Below are 20,991 nucleotides of genomic sequence, written 5' to 3'. Positions count from 1 at the left end.
CCTGACAGTGGTTCAGTTCCTCTTCATATCTGACATCAAGGAATTGATTTCTTACAAACTTGATTAAGTATTAAGACATTTTTAAATTAGCATTTTTATGCTTTGGGAAGGGGATGCAATTAGTTCAGTTTACTTTGTTGTTGGAAAATATTTGTTTCAACTGATAGGATTATAGAATTTTAGAGCTAGGTAGAACATTAGAGATTTTTTCTTCACTCAGTGAATTAAGATTTTGATTTATTTATAAATTGCCAGGTACCAGATAAGTTGGCATTTGAAAAAAACTACATTTCCCCCGCCCCCATCCATTTAGATTCTAAAATCCCTAAGTAAGAGATCCAATTCAGTTTTATACTTAACAAACATCTCCAGTGTAGTGGGTTGTTGAATACAAAAAGCAGTATAAATTATGGTCTTTGACCTCAAGAAGCTCATATGTTAATATGGGTCTCAAATGTGAGCAGATAATTGCAAAATGATGTAATAAGTCTATTATTAGAAGTATGAATGGAATGCTTTGGTAGTTGAGGCTTTTATTTATTTATTTTTTAAAGATTTTATTTATTTATTTGACAGAGATCACAAGTAGGCAGAGAGGCGAGGAAGCAGGCACCCCGTTGAGCAGAGAGCCTGATGTGGGGCTCGATCCCAGGACCCTGGGATCATGACCTGAGTCGAAGGCAGAGGCTTTAACCCACTGAGCCACCCAGGCGCCCCAGGAGCTGAGGCTTTTAATGCATCATGGGGAAGACTGAGATGACTGGAGATGCTTAATGGTGCTGGAGTATAAAGGATTTATAAGTGTGTGTGTGTGTGTATTTGTGGGGCTGGTGGCGGTAGTAAGGGCATTTCAGATAGAGAGGAAGAGACTGCTAATGCCAGAAACAAACAGTGCTGATAGTGATAATGTAGGAGTCAATGATGTATTCCCAAGGACTTCTACTGCCATGAGTTGTATAGGTTTAGTGCAACAAACAGTTGTCAAGGTTAACTTTGTTCAAACTATCTGCCACCGAATACCATAACCAGCATGTCAACATGGCACTGATGGTGTGCTCTTTCTTCTTTTACTGTTGAGAATATTAAATATTCATAATTTGAATGGTTAAAAACTCATTTAAAAAAATAAGCCTAAATATATTGTTTTAAGAAAGATCAAATGCAAAATTCTGATGGAGGTTGGCTACTGTTATCTTCTCACGCAGCTCTCCCCAAGACCCAGTTCTTCATCTTCCCCTACTGCTGTACCAATCCATTCAAATCAAATCTTAACCCCTCATCCTCCTCTGCTTTCTCAGTAAGGCAAACTTAAAACTCAGAACCACTCGTTTCAAGTGATCACCAGTGTTGTATTAGGACTATGAAGTCAGATAAGTAACCAAAGGTTAAAGGATCATGGCAGATGATGACCTCAAAATACTATAGGGAAACAGTTGTAAAATTTTCTTATTAATCTCACATTTTTTCCTTGTATATTATTTAGGGGTCACAGAATGCTATAATTACTAGTTATGTCACTGTCTTGTATCTAATAGGTCTTTGAGACATATTTGGTGAATGAATGACTAAATATAATTCAATTAAGCAAAACAAATAAGATGACACAGCCTCTGGGACAGCTTGAAATCCACATGCAAGAATGAGGTTGGATACTTAACTCACATCACATGTAAACAGTAAATCAAAGACCTTAGGAGGGATTAATGGGGAATGACTGCTAATAGTTATAGGATTTTTTTTTTTTTTTGGAGAATAAAAATGTTCTGGAATTAGGCAGTAGTGATGATTGCACTATTTTCTGAATATACTAAAAACCACTGAATTGTATGTTTTAAAAGGATAAATTTTATGGTATATAAATTGTATCTCAATAAAAAAGTAGATGCAAAAAACCAAAACAAATAGCAACAATAAAACCACAGCCAGAGAGTTGAATTGAGGCTCTTATTGAAATGTTCTACACCTCGGTAGTTCCTAACACTGAAGAGAAATATAAGTTAAAGAAGAAAACAACAACAACAACACTGTTCAGTTAAAATCGAAGATAATTAAGAAAGATACTATAGTCCAATAATTCTAAGATACGTTATCTTTTCACATTTCTGAAATGGGAATGCATCTTATAATTGATGGTATGTCCAGTTGATTGGGTTGAATTGTTGTGATATGTGTTAGATTCAATGAAGTACTTTATTTTTAGAATAATGTGGCAGAGGCTGCTAGTTATCCTACAATATGTGTTCTCCTCTTCCCACACAGTAATAATAAATTTAATAATCTTAATAATAATGTTTCAATAATTTTTTTAAATAATTAAAACTTAAAAAAAATAAAATTTTTACCTGGGTAAATGACCTCCCAGCCAAAGATTATATTCCCAGTTTTTCTTATAGTTAAGTGTGGCCACATGTCTAAGTTCTGGCTGATGGTATATAAGCAGAAGTAATATGTGCAACTTCTGGTTTGTGCCCTTAAAGAGAAAGAGCATTTTCTTCCTTCTCTCCTTTCTTATTTGCTCCTTCCCTATTTCTTTCTTCACCCCCCAACCTCCCCCTCCTCCTTCATTCCCATCCTTCTAAATGGCATATATGGTGTGAGATGAGCAACCATCTTGATCCATGAGCTAGAAACCATGTATTGAGGGTGATAAAGCAATAGGAAGATACCTCAGTTCTTAATGATTATGAAAACAGTATACTAGCCCTAGACCTATTATGCAGACTTTTATGTGAGAAATACAGTTCTAGTTTGTGTAAGTCACTCCTTTTTTGGGTTTCTCTGCCACAGGAGCTGAACAAATGTTCTAATGTGAATGGTTTCTGACTTTCATTTTCCTGGAAGTAAATTATTATTACTTTTTTCAGTGGGCTACATTCTTCTAAACAACCCCCCCCCCCCATCTGCCTGGGTCAAAAATGAGTTGCCAAATATAGCATTTACTTTAAGGAATATATTGCGAATAGCTTTTTACTTTTCACTATCATGGAAAGATTATTCCAACCCCCATTCAGTCTATGTTTCTAAACAATATCTTTGTTAGGACGGTCTGGTCAGTGCAGTTGGAGACAACTTTTCAGTGCAATTGAGATTTCTTGATAATGCTAAATCTGCCTTGTCAGCTGAATTCCTCTGGCTTTGTGTTGCACTGTGGTAAAAATACATGATCAGATTTCACTGTTAAGGACATTCTTTCAGCAATACATGTACAGTCAAGTTTGTGCCTGGATAGCTGAACATGTGGGTTATGAGATTTAAAAAAAAATCTTCTGTGATAAAACTTTATGGAAATACAACAATCTGGAAGTCTAGCTCTGTCTTAGAGTAGCGAGACCGTGAAGAGTTGGGCTGTTGGGAGCTGATATCACTCTGTCCTTTTCATAGTCACAGTTTTGGTTCTTCATATTTGAGGAGATGGGATGGTGAGGAGGCCTGTTGGCTTGATCTTATTAATGCCACCATCTAGAATGCAGATTCTTGGATATTTCATCTTCACAAGATGTGCTGCAAACTGAAAAAAAACGGGGGGAGGCAAATTTATAGAGGATATACAAAATCTGTATTTCTCCAATCCCATTTTTTTTTCCTCAAGCTGTGAAAGATAAAACTTCTTTAATAATACTATTACTATCATTGTTGTATCAGTGAATCACTATTTTGGGTTTTTGACATAAATCAAATCACCATTTAACATGTTGACAGGTTCTTTACACTATAGAATAAATGTGTCTCTTTAGTTCTCTTTTAAGCTTGTTGGAAGAGGCAATAAGTATACATGGTATGTATAATTTTTGAATATATATATTCTATATAATATTTCATAATATATAATATATAATATTTGAATGTAATATTCAAACAGTACAAAAAGTATACAGTGAGATGTAAATTCCTCCTACCTCTCCTCTCAGTTTCCCTCTCCAGAGATCATTACTATTTTTCACGTATCTTTCCAGTGATAGTTAAAACATTCTCAAATCTATATGGAACGATTTTTTATATTACTCTCCCTTTATTAGTTGTTGCAATTCTCGTGTAATGTCCCAGAGAGGGCCATAAACTTGTAACATGCTTCTGGAGCAACTATAATGAACAGTTTGAGACCATAAACTTGGAATGAATTTGAAGGATTCCAAGAGGTCATCCAAGGACATCGAAGAGGTCTTCTGGATGGCTAGCAAAATAGGACTTTGAAAAGTTAATAAGACATACATATATCTTCCTGACTTGGCCCATGTCTACCTATCTAGGATCATTGGTTATCTTTCTCAACTCCTTTGACCTTATGATAAAGCAGTCCTGAACTGCTTGTCAATCCCAACATGAATGAGATCACTTTAGGATGCAAAGCATTTTGGTTGTGCAGGTTGCCCTTTGTTGGGAACATGTACTATTTCTTACCAGCTCCTGGATAGCCTTTAGTTCCTCCTCAAAAGCACCCCCTCCCATCCCCATTTGCCTAATTTCTATTTATTTCCCTATTCATGCAATTTCTTCTCTACATGCTAAGTCTCCATTACAAACCTCTCTTCTTAGCCCCTAAAATTCCTTGGGCAAATCTCTGTCTTTTGCTTACCATGCTTATTTAAATTTAAGAGCCTGCTTCCCTAGGACAGTGAGACTGTTCTCTTTCTTTTTATCCCTAGTGCCTGGTGTATGACAGGGGCTCAATATATGCTTTTTGGACTGAACTAAACCAAGACATAGGACATATAACCTGGGACAAAAGGATGAAGGAAAGAAGGGTTTTCTTGGACTCTGGCGTTCTAATTCTATTCCCTCCCGTTGGGGGTGTTTGTTCTCTTCCTCCTCCTTGGGTACTTGCGCCCTCACATTCTTTTCAATTACTTTGTCAAACTTGATCTCCGGTCCCTCAAGAAAAATAAATACCTGCTGATACTGCTATTGGGAGTGTGTGAAGCTTAACAGATGGTGAAGTCTCAAGCAAGCGGTCTACACTGCATGGTTCAAAAGCTGAATGTTTCGCTCAGGATAAGTTCAAGGCCTCGACCCCAGGGATTCTGCTTTATTGATCTAGGGCTCAAGAAAGAGTTTTTTATTGCGGTGGTGGTAGTCGTTTTAAACAAACACCACTAGATGATATTAAAGCGGGTAGTCTGAGGACAATATTTTGAAACATACCGCCTAGAGCCAACAAGATAAAGATATTAGTAACTAGATGCAATAGACATTGCGGGACTGGGGTCTTTAACAATCCTCAAAATGACTCACAGAAATGGACCTTAATACTGCTGACCCCACTGATCTTTTCCATCATTCTCTGCAGTGCCTTAATAGATTCAATGGCCATTTACATTGCAGAGCCTATACTCTTTTAGCCACCTGGAAGTATCTTTAATAGTAATCAATGTTGAAGAAAGACAATGCATCCGTATTTCAAAAGCTATCAAGTGAGATAGATTATTACTGTGAACTGGTCTTCATGCTGTTCTTGCTTCTTTCTCTTTGAACCTCAGTCCTTAACAGCAGAGGAGCTAGATTCATCTGCTCTGAGTCAAGCGCAGGCAGCACAGTCCCTGGTACCATATGATTACTGAAACATCTTTGCTTCATTCTCCCACATGTAGCAATACAATTAACGCAGAACCAGAACTCTAAGATAAACTACCATTACTGAAAAAAAATCTTGTGGATAAGCAGTCTTAGCATTGAGTACTTCAAAACACTGTAGAAGTCAGAAAGCAAGTAAGGAAGGACTTCCTACTGTACATTTAACTTAATCTCTCTGACACTATGCTGTAGAGCTAGAAAGAGTTCCCATGATTATTTTAAGGAGGGACATAACAACTAGTCTTCCATTAAGCTGGAAATGGTAGAGGCAAAGCAGGCAGAATAGAGCACTTTGGAACAATTAGGGTGGTGCTATGTGGGAGGTCTAAGAAGAAAAGTAGAAGCAGAATACAAGGAGATGGCAAATGTTTTGGTGCCTTGAAAAGCAAGGCTGTGCTTAAGTAAAGACAAAGAGCCAATGTTGAGTTTTCAGTTTAGGATTTTGAGTTCTGCTCTGCTTGTGGTTGCAAGTACCCATGTTAAATAGGGGGCCTAACAGTGAAGGCATAACTGGATCTTTTCCACTCCTACCATGGCAGCGTTTCCTCTTCATTCATTCATTGATCAAACATTTTAGTGAGTACTTACTGAGTACCATGCACTGTTCCAGTTTTTGTGGTGCTTATAGATCAGTGGAGGAGATAGGAACAAAGAACTTCAAGTAGTAGACGATTATACAAGTAGAAGTTTGGGGTACCTCTGAATTTAACAGGGGTTAAAGGAAGCTGTTCCTCCCTCCCATCCCTCTTTTATTGACTCCTGAAGGGAGTGGGTACCCAGATGTGATGGTCACAATTGTGTTCTCTGTGGCTATAGCCTGACAGGTTAGGGAGGGAGGAAAGGGCTGTGAATGTCCAGGGGTGGTTTCCCTGTGAAAAAAGGCACATCACTCATGGAGAAGACAAGTGGTGGAGTAGAGGAGAACCAGGCACGTAGAATTCTGGGTTTCATCCATCTTTCACTCTTCATCTGGCAGGGCTCTGGCAGCTTTAGGGTGTTAACATACAGGGTACTGGACTTTGGTGATTAAGAATCTAGAGTAGCCTGCAGATGCAGCTTTGGGAGAGGCCGAACTTCAAACAGAAGTCACAAACCTAGACTCATTGAGCAATATCCCTGGCAGAAGTGGCAGGATGTCATATTGGACCAGTGGTTATGGAGCTGTCAGACTCATCTGGGTGCTTTTTTAGTCAACAATGATACCCAGACCCACTCCAGATCAGTTATAAGTAGAATTTTTGGGGGCTATCGCTCCCACATCAGGTTCTTTATCTGCTGGTTTTGAAGTCTCCTGGGTTATTCTATTGTGTAGCTAGCATTGAGAATAATTTTACTAGATAATGGGATTCATTTGCTGGTCAGGTTTGTCTGAGACCTCAGGCTTCAATTTTAGTAAGTATAGTCCCATGTGGAGAGCAAGTCATCTTGCGCTAAAGAGGCTAGCATGTTTGGAGGGCTGGAATTTGTGAGACCAAGTCCTACGTGTAGAGAATGGGGTTCTTCCAACTGCACAACCAGCTGAGATCTATAGGTCAACATCCCATGTGGAGCTGGCAGGATCTGATATTGGCTGGGATAGGATTTTGGAACTCAGAGATGGCAGGGACAGTTGCATTTCTTGTGGGAAGTATTCCATGTGGAAAAGGCAAAGCTCTTGCATTTTTGTCATTCCTCTGGTTAGGAGAATCTGGTGTTCTTTTCATTTCTAGGGCTTAGGTAGACACACATCAAAAGAGCACTGTCTGAAAGTGGCAGGCTCTTGTGGGTGGCACTCCTTTTTGTTTTTCTCTGTCTTTTATCTTAACTTGGATTAAGAGGCTGGCATGTTTGTCCAGTGGAAGTCAAGATCTGTTATAGGAGGAGAATGAGTGGAGGAAAGGGATATTTTGATCTGCCACAGAGTGGTATAGCATAACTAAGGCCAAGAAATTAAGGCTGAGTATGGGTAAGATTTAAGAAAGACAGAGAACAGGATCATGTTGTTTCTCACTGGGTGTCCTGGGTCACAGGCTTGGGTAGAACCCACAGGCAGCTAAGAAAATTTGGCTTCTGCAAGATTCTGAAAGGAGCACATTGCAGGACAATTAAATTTCTTGATGGGAAACTTTGGCCTCATGAGTTTTAAGTTTGTACTGGGAACTGGACAATTACCATGAACTAACACACACTCTGGTAAAGCTCAAACGGAGGTCCTTTTCCCTCTTCCATTCTATTTGTCCATTCCTTTCCCTCCAAATATTGCTAAACTTGGGACATGGATATATTACTTTTGGTTGGACACAGAATTGAATAAGGGAACTGGCAAATTATCCTGTAATGAATAGCTGTAGTAATTTTATTTTCTTGGTTTTATGGTTGTGAGGCTGATGTTGTATTAGTCCTATGTATCCTCTTGAGCCCCCGCAATTCTGAAAATATGGTGTCCATTTAATATTTCTGGCACTATGTGGTTGGGGCTGGACTGGTACCTCACACAAATTATTATTCTAAGCTTGGCTTGACAACTCTGTAAGTGTGGGATGAGATAAGATGAGAAACAGAATATGGGATTATTTCCACATCTAGAGTACAGTGTGGCCTTGGGTTAAAAATAACCAAAGTGCTGTCTTGTCCTGATTATTTCAGAAATTCTGAGGTCATTAATAAATCTGAGGTCTTGATCACTTGAAGGGGTCATCTCAGTGCTCCCAGTTAGAAACATGAGAGCTGTGACAAGGAGTACTAGGAAAAGTTAAGAATGATTTACCCAATATGCCACTGATCTTTTCCCTTGCTTATATAGTCAAGTATAATTTTGAAATGTCATTTTTGTTTCAATCTTTGTTGTGTTCTTTCCATAACTGAGATAAGTGTTCCATCTTCTGCTAGTCTTCTGTATTTATTTTATAATTAATACACTAATGTTTATTTTCTTTAAAGTATTACATAAGTTTACTTTCTTAAATAAGTTACTTAAGGGAGCCCTTGTATGCATTTAGTAGGAATGTATATTGGTTTGGCCATTATGGAAAACAGTGTGGAGGTTCTTTAAAAAACTAAAAATAGAACTACCATATGATCCAGCAATCCAACTTCTAAGTATGTATCCAAAGGATATGAAATCTGGATTTTGGTATCTATACTCCCATGTTCATTGCAAAACTGGTCACAGTAGTCAAGATAAGGAAATAACCTATACCCATCAATGGATAATGGATACACACCCATGAACACACATGGGAATATTATTGAGCCATAAAAAAGGAACTCCTGCCATTTGGGATAACATGGGTATAGCTAGAGAACATTATGCTATATGAAATAAACCAGACACATAAGGACAAATACTGCATGATTTTGCTGATATGTGGAATCAAAAATAGAGTCATAGAAGCAGAGAGTAGAATGGTGGTTGCTAGGGTGAAGGGGTTTGAGAGAGGAGATGGACAGATATTGGTCAAAGGGTACAAAGGTCCAGTTATGCAAGATGAAGTCCTAGAGACCTAATGTACAACATGGAAATTACAGTTACAAGTATAATAATACTATACTGTTTGCTGAAAATTTGCTAAGAAGAAAAAGAAAGAAAATGGTGGTTATGTGAGGTGATGATATGTTAATTTGTTTGATTGTGGTGATTATTTTATAATGCATACATATACCAAAACATCAAGTTGTATACTTTTAATATATATATATATAATTCCTATGTATCAGTTATATCTCATTAATGCTGAAAAGAGAGTACTAAATAAGGTGCAAAACTGGTTTTCATAGTAATAACATCTAATAATAATTAAGCAATAACATCTAATAAAAATTAAGCAGTGATTACACTCTCATTTGACTCACAAAAGTAAAGTCTGCAGCAGAGTAAAAGCAAGAAGGTGAACATAAGGTCAGCAATCATCTTACACCTTACCATAGGCACTTGTGACAAGTAAGGAGCAGAACTGTTAATTCCAAGGTATTAATGTAGAATGTTATATATTGTAAGATGGTTATTTATGCAATAAGAAAAAAAATGGGAGCATGTATATAAACAGCCAATATATGGCCTAGGATTAAATTAATTAAATTTTATTAAATCCATGTTTATTTTGTTAAGGATAGCTATCCTAATGGTGTGTGGGATATCCACAATCCATACTATGTTGTATATAAGACTGTATCTTAAAAAATTTTTTTAATAGCTTGTGTTACATAAGTAGATATATAAATAATTGTTTTTTTCTAAATAGTTGTAGTTTTATTGAATTTTCTGTTGCCTATATAGTTTCTATCTCCATCTTATGTCTTCCCATTCTCTCTCTCTTTACCTTTTTTATTAAAAAATGTCAAAAAATATATATAAAAATAGACAAGAATGGCATAATGAGCCCCTAGGTACCCAAAACCCAGTTTCAGTAATTACAGCTCAGATAGTTTATTTCATTTGTTCCTTCCATTCACTCCTCTTGACTACAACCATTATTTTGAGGTAAGTCTCATATATCATTTTGTACACAAATATGTATCACTGAAACAAAAATACTTAAAAATATAACCACAGTATCATTATACATCTAGAAAATATTAACAATAATCCTTTAATTATTTAGTAAGTGTTCACATTTCCAATTACTTCATAAATGTCATCTTTGCATTCATTCATCCATCCATCCATCCATCATCCACTTATCTATATTTACAATCTGTTTATTTGCATCAGGATCCAAACAAGATTCACACATTATGACTGAAGGATGGCTTTTAAGTCTCCTGTAATCTATACATTTGTTTTATCTCTTCATTTCTTTGCGGAAAGCCTATTCTCTCTTGAATCTACTCCAATCAGACTTTTGTCTCCATCACTCCCCTAAAATACTCTTACAAAGGTCAGTAACAATCTCCACTTTGTCACACTGCCACATCCAATTTTTAAGACTCAACTTGAATCTTACTTGACCCATCAGCATCATCTGACATATTTAATTATACCTTCCCCTTTAAAAACTCTCAACTCAGGTCATGATCTCAGGGCAGTGAGATAAAGTCCTGAGTTGGGCTCTGTGCTTAGCAGTGAGTCTGCTTGAGATTCTCTCTCTCTCCCTCTTTCATTTGCCCCACCCACCCACCCACTAGTGCTCTCTCTCTCTCTTTCTCAAATAAATAAACAAATTTTTAAAAACAACTTTCTGAAGGCCCATGGTGCACATGTCAAATGGTGTTTTCCTTCCTTCCCCTTCCATCTTCCTTTGATCTCTTGTTTTCTTTGTTGATCTTTTCTACCAATCATGTGCACTAAAGCAATTTTTTAAAAAAAAATGTATAAGCTAGTTTATAATGGAGACAATGGATTTTTACAATTTCCTGAAATAAATTTTAGTTGTATCTTTTAATGGTCTTTTGACAGTCTGTTGTTGAGCCCATCAGCTGGAATTTGTCTTCCATTCTGGAATAATGCATTCATAAGCTATTATATTTAATTATAAGAAAGAAAACCCTACTTTTTTTCTGTATTGTAAAATACTAAATGCTTATTTCATAAGTGGAAGGATTCTATGTGTTTACACATCCTGTTTTAATTCTCCAAATTCTAGTCTAAACCTCTAAACCCTTAATTGATGTTTTAGTCCTCATTTCCCATTAGCACTTCAAACTCAGTATGTCCAAAATTCAACAGACTCCCTCCAAATCGACTTTCTCTCTTCCTTATCTCTACTAAAGGTATCAGCAACCTCCTCAAAAAAACCCAATCTGGAAATTTTAAGGTTATCTTTGACTTAAAAAAAACCTTTTAAAAAAGTTTAAATTCAATTAGCCAAGGCATATTTTTGACTTTTGACTTTGGCTCCATGTTCATTTAGGTACAAAGCTGTGTCAGTTCTCTCAGCGATTGTTTTGGATTCATTCCTTCTTTTCCATTCCTCGGCTCCTACTCCATTTTAGATCCTAATTACTCTTGGATTAGTTCCTAAATGGTTCTTGTGCTTTTAATTTTTTCTTTTCCATTTGCTTGGCACTCTGCTGCCTACACAGAGCAATATGGAGGCCCTCAGGAAATCCTGAGACCCCTAACACTATTGTGTAGAGATGTTTTCCTTCCTAAGGGGGATTACCATTAAGCAAGGTGACTCAAGATCTATGGATCCTTTCCAAGGAATAGCTTGCTTCTCTAAAGTCAAAAAGGACAACACATAGTACCCAAAAAGTCCTTACTGAAAATTTCATTTTGATAATATTAAGTCTAAAATTTCTTTATATTTCAAGGACAAAAGAAATTCTTCATTTTAGATTTATGCTTATTTACTCATTTTATAAATACATGCATTTATTAACATGTAAGTTAAAGATTTTTTTTTTAACATCTAAGTTAAAGATTAATGAGAAGACTGTCTCTTAGTGTCCTAAATAAAGTAAGAAAAGATAGTGACAGACTGTTACCAGATGCCTTGAATCACATAACAAAAGCAGCAAGGCCATTTCCCCAATGTCCTTTTGAAAGTTGCAGGACTTTGGCTATCAGTCTCAGACAAACTCCATTTCCTTTTCTCAGAGCCATAAGAGCTTTGCTAAATGGGGGCTTATAAACTATTTAGACAGGAGATTGCAAGCTTGAGACAAGATTGGTATAAAGGTAGAATCTGGGAAGAACCTAGCATTGGAATATACTGGGAATACAGAGAGAGTGAAATTCTTTAACTGGTCTCTGGTTTTTGGTGTTTAAAATTTCTATTTACTGGGATCAAGGGCAAAGGAGAGGGAAGACACTAAAAGTAATTTGCCAAATAACTTTCTAAAATACAGCTGTTAGTATCACTTTCCTTCTTAAAAACCTTTAATAGTGCCTCACTATTACATGTAAACTCCTTGGTATAGCATTCAAGGCCATTTACTTCCAGACTCTGCTCCTAGCTTTCCAGCTTGTCTATAGCTAGAATGCTCTTCAAAGAAGCTCTGTGCTTTCCAATAAGCATGTGCTATTTCCTTTGCCTGGAATGTTCCTGAGCATGGCCCTCCTCCCAATACATTTCTCCATGAAGATTTAGGAAACCTTCATTTAACTGGAAGAAATTGCTTCCTTCTCATTGATTTTCTAGAACTTTAATTATAAAGTTCACATAGCACATGCTGCATTCTGCTTTGAGTTTTAATTGGTTGCATACACGTCTTATCTTCCTAACTAAATTGTAAGTTTTTTGAGGGCAAAGGACTATGCCTTTCTCCTTTCTGTTTTCTCATAATAGTTCCATCATGTAAGCACTTAATGTTTGTTGTCTTGAATTAAACTAGTAGCTGATATTAGTATTTTTTCTTTTGCCTTTCTCTTTTCACTAATTTCTGCAAATGTGCACTCAACAGCAAACAATTATTTTTCATGTGTTCATTCATTAACTTAGTCATTAATTCAAACATCAAATATTTATTAAGTGCTTTCTACTTCAAAGGCACGATGCTGGGAGCCAGGGGGTACAACAATGAATATAATATAATCCTTGTCCTCAATGAGCTTGAAGTTTAGTTGGAGATGCAGAGAAGGGAAGAGGCAATTAAAATACCATTTGATAAATGCTATATAGAGCCATCATACATGGTTGGATAAATTGTGCACTGCATGAGAGAACCTGGAAAAGGGGTAAGTGGAGCATGAAATGTAGCCCATCCTCTCCTCTCCAAACTTTGTGCCCTTATGTTGTACTGTATTCACTAAAGGAAGGATGGGTTCTTATCTAATGCACACAGAAATTCTATATATTATAATCGTCCCAATGTTATTATAAAACTAAAAGATATGAGCACTTGGGAAGGATATTTAGTACAAGATCTGAGGAGTTAAGAAATAGTTCTTTATATAAACAGCTATTTAAGACAAATGGGAATTACCCAGGTGAACAGAATTGGGAAGAATGCTCCAAATAGAAGTACAAAAAGACAACAGATAGGAACTACAGGCTGGAATCTAAGAGGCTGAGGAAAGAGCAGCAAGGGATGAACTTGGAACACAAAGCAGAGCCCTGATCATGAAGGGTCTTACAGATGGTGAGTAGGATTTGAATTTTATTTTGAAGGCAACAAAAAGTCACAGAGGCATTTTGACAATGATCCGATTTACATTTCAAAAAACTCACCTTAGTTGTGGGGTAAAACTGGGGGAAGGGGATTGCAGTTAGAGACATTGGAAGTTGTGGTAAGTCAGGCATGAGGTACAGTGATACGACTTAAGATAGGTGGGTAGTAGGGATAAGAGAATTCCAGACCTAGCTAGCAGGGTGATTGGACAAATAATAATTCTCTATATAATTTGTTGTCACTAGTCAACAATGTGAAATAACTCATCAGTTCATTCAAACAGACTGGGTGGTATGGAGAAAAGTGTAGGAACTTCGTAGTTAGCACAGTTTGAATCAGGGTTCTGCCACTGGTTAGCTATGGGAACTTGGGTCAATAACTCAGCATTTTTGGCCTTAGTGTCCTCACCTGTTAAATATGTAACAATAATACACTTGAATAGCATACATACAGTGTTGTTGGGAGGTTTAAATTAGATATCGTATGTATAAGTGCTTGATTCATATTAAATACTATAAGCTAGTTTCCTTCTTTCCTCTCTTCCTCTTCCCCCTATTGATCCATTAATAGGAGAGCCATTTATGACACCTCATAATTGTACAGATTTAAACTTAAACAGCATATTTGTCCCCAGATGGACTGTAAGGTAGGGTTCACAGTGTTTATGATGAACTGTTTATAACAGTGCAGTAATGTATACTAGTAACTTTTACTGTTTACTGGGTTACATACACTTTCAGCAATTAGATGAAAGGTAGGGATCTAGTCTCTTTCAAAAAATGACACACTTGTATAACATTTTACAGGTAATTTTAATTAGTTAAAAGACTTTCTAAAACTCATGATGGACTCTTGGTTTAGAAGTTTTCCTTTATACTAATCTATTTAATTTTTAATTTATGAGAGTTGATAGTGTTTATCTATATGGTAATTGGAATCTAGTGTTTATCCATATGGTACCTGGGGTCTTCCTCTAGATTTACAGATTAGGTTTAACAATAGCTTATAATTTCAAACAAGCCCTTTTAGGAATGGCTTTGTGGAACGTTTTTTTGAAGTTGATAGTAAGAAAACAGGAGAAAATGTTTTTAGACATGACATAAAGTTGTTTTGTTTTGTTTTTTGAAAACAGTTCTAATTCTAGCAGAAAAAAAGCATACTGACTCATATCAAACGCTAAGCCTCTTCTGATAAAATTCCACCATCTAATACCACCATGTGTCAGGAGCTCTAATGAGCCTTGTGGTACCTTTTCCTTTGAGCTGCGATATTTGGGACCAGAATTTCAGCAACAATCATTTATCAACTTACATTTACACTAGGCAACTGAGAACAGTAAACCCATACTGTGTCACAACCACTGGCCATATTACACACAGTATACTATGCTCTGAAAAGAATGTATACAATAAAAACTCAGATTCAAAACAGTTAGAGCTCTGATGGATCATGGCCAAGTTCCAACCTCTGTAGGTCAAGTGGGAGGGCAACTATGGTTAGTTTGTTATTCAGCTAGAACATTCCTGTGGTAAGGAGTAATTAATTAAACGGTGGGCTGTGGAGGACCGGGTGGGTACGTAGAATAACACATACTGAGACAAGATAACTTTAATCTTGTGACAGGTCATGAATATAGGTGCCAGAGATCACAAGAGTCAGATGATGACTTGGCAGTTTTTCCTAAAAACTTGAAATGAGTTCCCTCTGTCTTTTTAAAAACTGCTTGTACACATAATACATCCAGTGGAGATGTTTAAAAAACAAAGTCTGGTTAAGAGCATAAAGGCTCTCTTTACTACAACTTCCACACTGCTTTTTACTTCACAAAACCTTTGAAAAGCTATGAGAACTGGGACTCTATTGGGCAGGTTGTGGCTGGGTGGTCTTTTAGAGTAAGTTATCCCCTAACATTTAATAAATGCAGAGCTATACAGAAGACGTTTCACTGTTACTTGTAAGCATCATATTATGTCTAGTGTGTTCAAGCCACATTAATATCTAAAATGTTTCTTTATAATCTGATGTAAACCCATAGACCAAAACATTTGCTGACAAGAAGGTGAAGAATAAGCCAGGAAGAAAGCCAAGTTTAATGATAGCCAGAGCTTATGTGTCTAACAAGACCAAGAAAGAATTCCTTGCATATTTGGAACTCATAAAAGAAATTCACTTTCCATTCTTCACCAGAATGCTTAAGGTAAGGTACAATATAAAGAGGCCTAATACATTTTCTGACAGGTAAGAGATCTCATACAAAGTGGTTTAAAATTATTATATTAATCTGAAAAACTAGGTAGATATCATCTGGAGCCAGAAAGGTTTACTATGGGGACAACACATACTGAATTGGCTGAAAGTGTTTTCAGAGTCACCTGGTCCCCTGTGAGCACTCTTTTTTTTTTTTTTTTAAAGATTTTATTTATTTATTTGACAGAGAGACAAATCACAAGTAGGCAGAGAGGCAGGTAGAGAGAGAGGAGTAAGCAGGCTCCCTGCAGGGCAGAGAGCCTGATGCGGGGCTTGATCCCAGGACCCTGAGATCATGACCTGAGCTGAAGGCAGTGGCTTAATCCACTGAGCCACCCAGGCACCCCCCCTGTGAGCACTCTTGCCATGGGCTGAGAGTGTGGAAGCTTCCTATCACTGCAGTACAGACTGACTTCCAACCTAACATTCCCAAACCAAGTAACACTGGCCTACAGGGAAGGCTGAATAAATACAATTGGACTGTTCTCTTATATAAAAACATAGCTACAATGGGATGGTTTCCTATCACAAATCTGATTATCTGCAGTTGATAACAGATGCCGTATTATAAATTTAATTCCTACATGCCACATGTAGAAAGTATCAGGCACTCACATTGTTCGGTCATAGAACCTTCACAAAAGTCATCTCTCATCTATGTTTCGGAATCAACTGTTACTCAGAAATATATGTTTGGTTCTTTTCTATTTCGTTTTGTTTTATTTGGCTTTGTTTTGTTTTAAAGGAAAGAATAATATCAATAATAGCACACATGGCTTATTATTGCCACTGGCTCTTGTGTTCTCAGATGAATAATTTTTTTTTTAAGATTTTATTTATTTATTTGACAGAGAGAGACACAGCGAAAGAGGGAACACCAGCAGGGGGAGTGGGAAAGGAAGAAGCAGGCTCCCCGCCTAGCAGAGAGCCCAATGCGGGGCTCAATCCCATGACCTTGGGATCATGACCTGAGCCAAAGGCAGACACTTAACGACTGAGCCACCCAGGCACCCCTGAATATTTCTTTTGATGACAAAAGAAAAACACTGATATTATGCCAAGAGTATACCATTTTAAGGGAAAGACAAGATGTTCCTAATATTTTCCAAAGGGTTGACAAGACTAAGTGAAATGCAAAGATTCCTTCAGTTTTTACTTAGATAACCTTTTGAATGTGGTACACTGGCAGGGATGAAATTTTAGTGGTCTTATAAGCACAAAATAGAATCCAGCCAGGGTAATTATTTATAAAGTCTTACGCATTTCAGTGACTAACACAGCAATATGATGTTTACAGTTTTTCTTAAGAACTTTCTAAAGATAGAGAAACACCAACTTTCATTTTGTTCTGGTCCCTGTTGTTGGCCATTTTCTAGTCTGATAGTCATCACTAGCCTTAGAGTTGGATCTCAGTACATTCTTGCCCCACAGGGAAGAAAAAAAGTAACCACTAACACATTAAAGCATGCCACTGTGGTGTTAACATTCTCCTTAAATATTATAATTTACTTCTGGGAAAGAGGTGTATGCATGATGGTATTTTGTCCAGCGGAGATACATGGGACGTTGACCTTGGGTTGGGAGTGGGGTAGTGAAATGGTTGCTGTATCAAAATAACCCATACATTTTTCCTTAGGTAATATCTGTTAATGTTAAAAATAAAAATTTCCTTTAATCTGAGTAATCTGCTCAAGGATATAACAATGCTCCTTCTTGTGGGTTCATTTAATCTGTAATTTGAATGATGGACTTATCTCGCCTCCCCCTATTGATCTGAATATATACAGATTTGTACATGAGCTCTCTGAGATTAATTAAGCACATGTCAGTTTCGTAAGAGTTGTCCTTTATGGTACTTTCTGTACTGATCATGCTGGTATGTTTTCCTTCTATGCCCAAGAAAGCGAATTCAGGTTTAGTAATCAAAGATGCAGTTTCTCATGCGAGTTTTATTTTTTATTTTTAAATTTTCATTTATTTATTTATTAAATATTTTATTTATTTATTTGACGCAGAGACAGAGATCACGAGTAGGCAGACAGAGAGGGGGAAGCAGGCTCCCCGCTGAGCAGAGAGCCCGAATGTGGGGCTCGATCCCAGGACATTGAGATCATGACCTGAGCCAAAGGCAGAGGCCTAACCCACTGAGCCACCCAGGCGCCCCTCTCATGTGAGTTTTTTTTTTTTTTTAAGATTTTATTTATTTATTTGACAGAGAGAGATCACAAGTAGATAGAGAGGCAGGCAGAGAGAGAGAGAGGGAAGCAGGCTCCCTGCTGAGCAGAGAGCCCGATGTGGGACTCGATCCCAGGATCCCGAGATCATGACCCGAGCCGAAGGCAGCGGCTTAACCCACTGAGCCACCCAGGCGCCCCTCTCATGTGAGTTTTAAAAAGATGATTATTTCTGCAGTGAGATAAGAATGAGACCTTGCCATCTTTTTCATTTCAAATGTTACATGAAGCCTGAATTGACTTTACACTTGTTTTGATAGAGTGGTCTTCATATTCCCATTAACCCTACCAATACATTCAGTCTGCATTTGTTTAGCTTGTCAAATTAAACTTAGTCACACAGCAGCAAGGATCAGGACAAAATCTGACCCACCCTTGGAGCAGTAGTATACAACTCAGAGACTTAGGACTGCACTTAACTCACTTGAGACTACCTGACATTCTTTGATGCTGACATGATATTGTTCTCAGAATATCTGGATGTGCTTGATTATATAATAGCTCACTTCTTTATTTAACCTGTAGTATAAGGTGAGTTAAAGATTATCTGGCAAGTGAGATTCAGTATGACTTAGAGAAGTCCTATGTGGTACTCTAATTAAATTAGGATCTTTGTAGTCCTTTTTTGCCCTGTTCAGGGGAAAGCAATGTTTTAGCTAGCTAAGAAATGGCAGGTTCTAAAGGTTTCCTACTGTAATTAGTGTGGTAGCTAGGCCAAATACAAGAGACTTATGAAGTGGTAATTACAAAGAAACCAATAAATTGCTAATCAGTTGTAATTACAGGAAATAGTGAATACATAAGTAAAATGGGATCATGTATCTTCCAATTATAGTTAGTCAGGTACACAAATAAGCTATAATTCTCAGATCTATTTTGTTTTCTCCTATGTCATTTTAGAAAATATATTCAATACACTTGGCCATTATAGAGTAAATCTTTCATATTTGTATTACAAAAGACACTCTGGTTCTAATTTGTATGTCAAACAGATGATTTTAATACTGTCACACACTAGATAAGTGGCTCATTTTTTCCTTTCTTGCAGTTGCTCAATGATATTTTGCTACTTGTTAAATTAAATATTAAGGACCCTTTTCTTTTTTTGAGCTATAGTCTATTTTACTTAATATTTTTATTTGTTGGATTTTCAGTCTAGCTCTTTTATTAGATTGTAACAGAAGATGTAAAATTGGGAAAATTACAATCAGCATCTACTGTTTCGTGAGTAAAAAATTCCCTAGTCCATTTATAGCAGCAATGTCTACAATAGCCAAACTATGGAAAGAACCTAGATGTCCATCAACAGATGAATGGATAAACATGTGGTTTATATACACAATGGAATACTATGCAGCCATCAAAAGAAATGGAATCTTGCCATTTGCAATAACGTGGATGGAACTGGAGGGTATCATGCTTAGTGAAATAAGTCAATCGGCGAAAGACAACTATCATATGATCTCCCTGATATGAGGAAGTGGAGATGCAACATGGGGGATTAGGGGGATAGGAGAAGAATAAATGAAACAAGATGGGATTGGGAGGGAGACACACCATATGTGACTCTTAATCTCACAAAACAAACTGAGGGTTGCTGAAGGGAGGTGGGGTTGGGAGAGGGGGAGGGGGATTATGGACATTGGGGAGGGTATGTGCTATGGTGAGTGCTGTGAAGTGTGTAAACCTGGGGATAAAAATACATTATATGTTTATAAAAAAATAAGAAATAAAAGTTTTACTGTCTGTAAAAAAAAAAAGAAAAAAAATTCCCTAGTCCAAATATGGGTTTGGCACAGAAACCATAAACTTTTGCAAAGATAATCTGTAACTCTGCTAACTAGAATTGGCACCTCCACTTCCTTTTCACAGCATTCAACTGGGACTCTCTTAATCTTTTCAAAATCGGACTCTGCCAGCGGCAGTGCACTGATTTCAACTCAGAAGAAACCTTACTTGCTTGGAAATCACTGTGTGTGTGTGTGTGTGTGTGTGTGTGTGAGCGCGCGCGCGTGTGCGCACGTGCGTGTTTCAATACTAACAAGGGGAAAAGATGAGCCCTGATCAGAAGAGCTCTTATGAAAGAATCTATACTACTGTGTGACCGAAAATTGTAGGGCTCAGATGAACTGTTGTCAGTAGGATAGTCTGAACATATCAAACCCTCGTACTTTTCAAAAACTGCTATTTTAACCATTTTTAGGTGTACAATTCAGTGGCATTAGGTACATTCACAATAGTGTACAATTGTCACCAGTAGTTATTTCCAAAATTTCTTATCATCCCAAAGAGAAACTCTGTACGCATTAAGAAAAACTCCGATTCTCTCCTCTCTCAGCCCATTAGAACACTAATTTACTTTCTGTCTCCATGAATTTGCCTATTCTAGATGGTCCATTTAAGTGGAATCAAAGAATATTTGTCCTTTAGTGTTTGGCTTATTCCAACTTACCGTGATGTTTTTACGGTTCATCCATGTTGTAGCATGTATCAGAACTTCATTCCTTTTTAAGGCTGAATAATATTACACTATATGTATATACCACATTCTGTTTATTCATTCATCTGTTGATAGATACTTGGGTTGTTTCCACCTTTTGGCTATAGTGGTGCTATAGACACTGGCATACAAGTACAATCTGTTTGAGCTCTTGTTTTCTATTCTTTTGGGTATTTACATAAGAATGGAATTGCTGGTTATAATGTAATACTACATTTAAGTTTTGAAGGAATTGACAAACTCCTAAAGTGATTTCTATAGAAGGTGCATCATTTTACATTCCTACCAGCCTTGAGCTAGAGTAACTTTCCAACTTCTCCATATCCTTGCCAACAGTTGGGTGGTATCTCACTGTGGTTTTGATTTGCGTTTCACTAAAGACTAATGATGTCAAGTATCTTTTCATGGGCT

General features: G+C 37.1%; 1 protein-coding gene across 2 annotated transcripts in view; it reads right to left on the bottom strand.

Annotated features, from left to right (window-relative positions):
• Positions 1 to 1,930: 1,930 nt before the first annotated feature.
• TBCK (TBC1 domain containing kinase) overlaps positions 1,931 to 20,991 on the bottom strand; it is a 214,400-nt gene continuing 195,339 nt past the window's right edge. For both annotated transcript variants that reach the window (XM_045998022.1, XM_045998021.1), the window contains exon 26: positions 1,931 to 3,508. In XM_045998022.1, the coding sequence (XP_045853978.1) occupies positions 3,398 to 3,508 (111 nt within the window). In that variant the 3' untranslated portion in view covers positions 1,931 to 3,397. The remainder of the gene's footprint in view (positions 3,509 to 20,991) is intronic.

Source organism: Meles meles, chromosome 2 (genome assembly GCF_922984935.1).
Source record: "Meles meles chromosome 2, mMelMel3.1 paternal haplotype, whole genome shotgun sequence".
Lineage (NCBI taxonomy): Eukaryota > Metazoa > Chordata > Mammalia > Carnivora > Mustelidae > Meles > Meles meles.
Note: the sequence above shows the minus strand (reverse complement) of the source record. Positions and strands in the feature narration are given on the sequence as shown.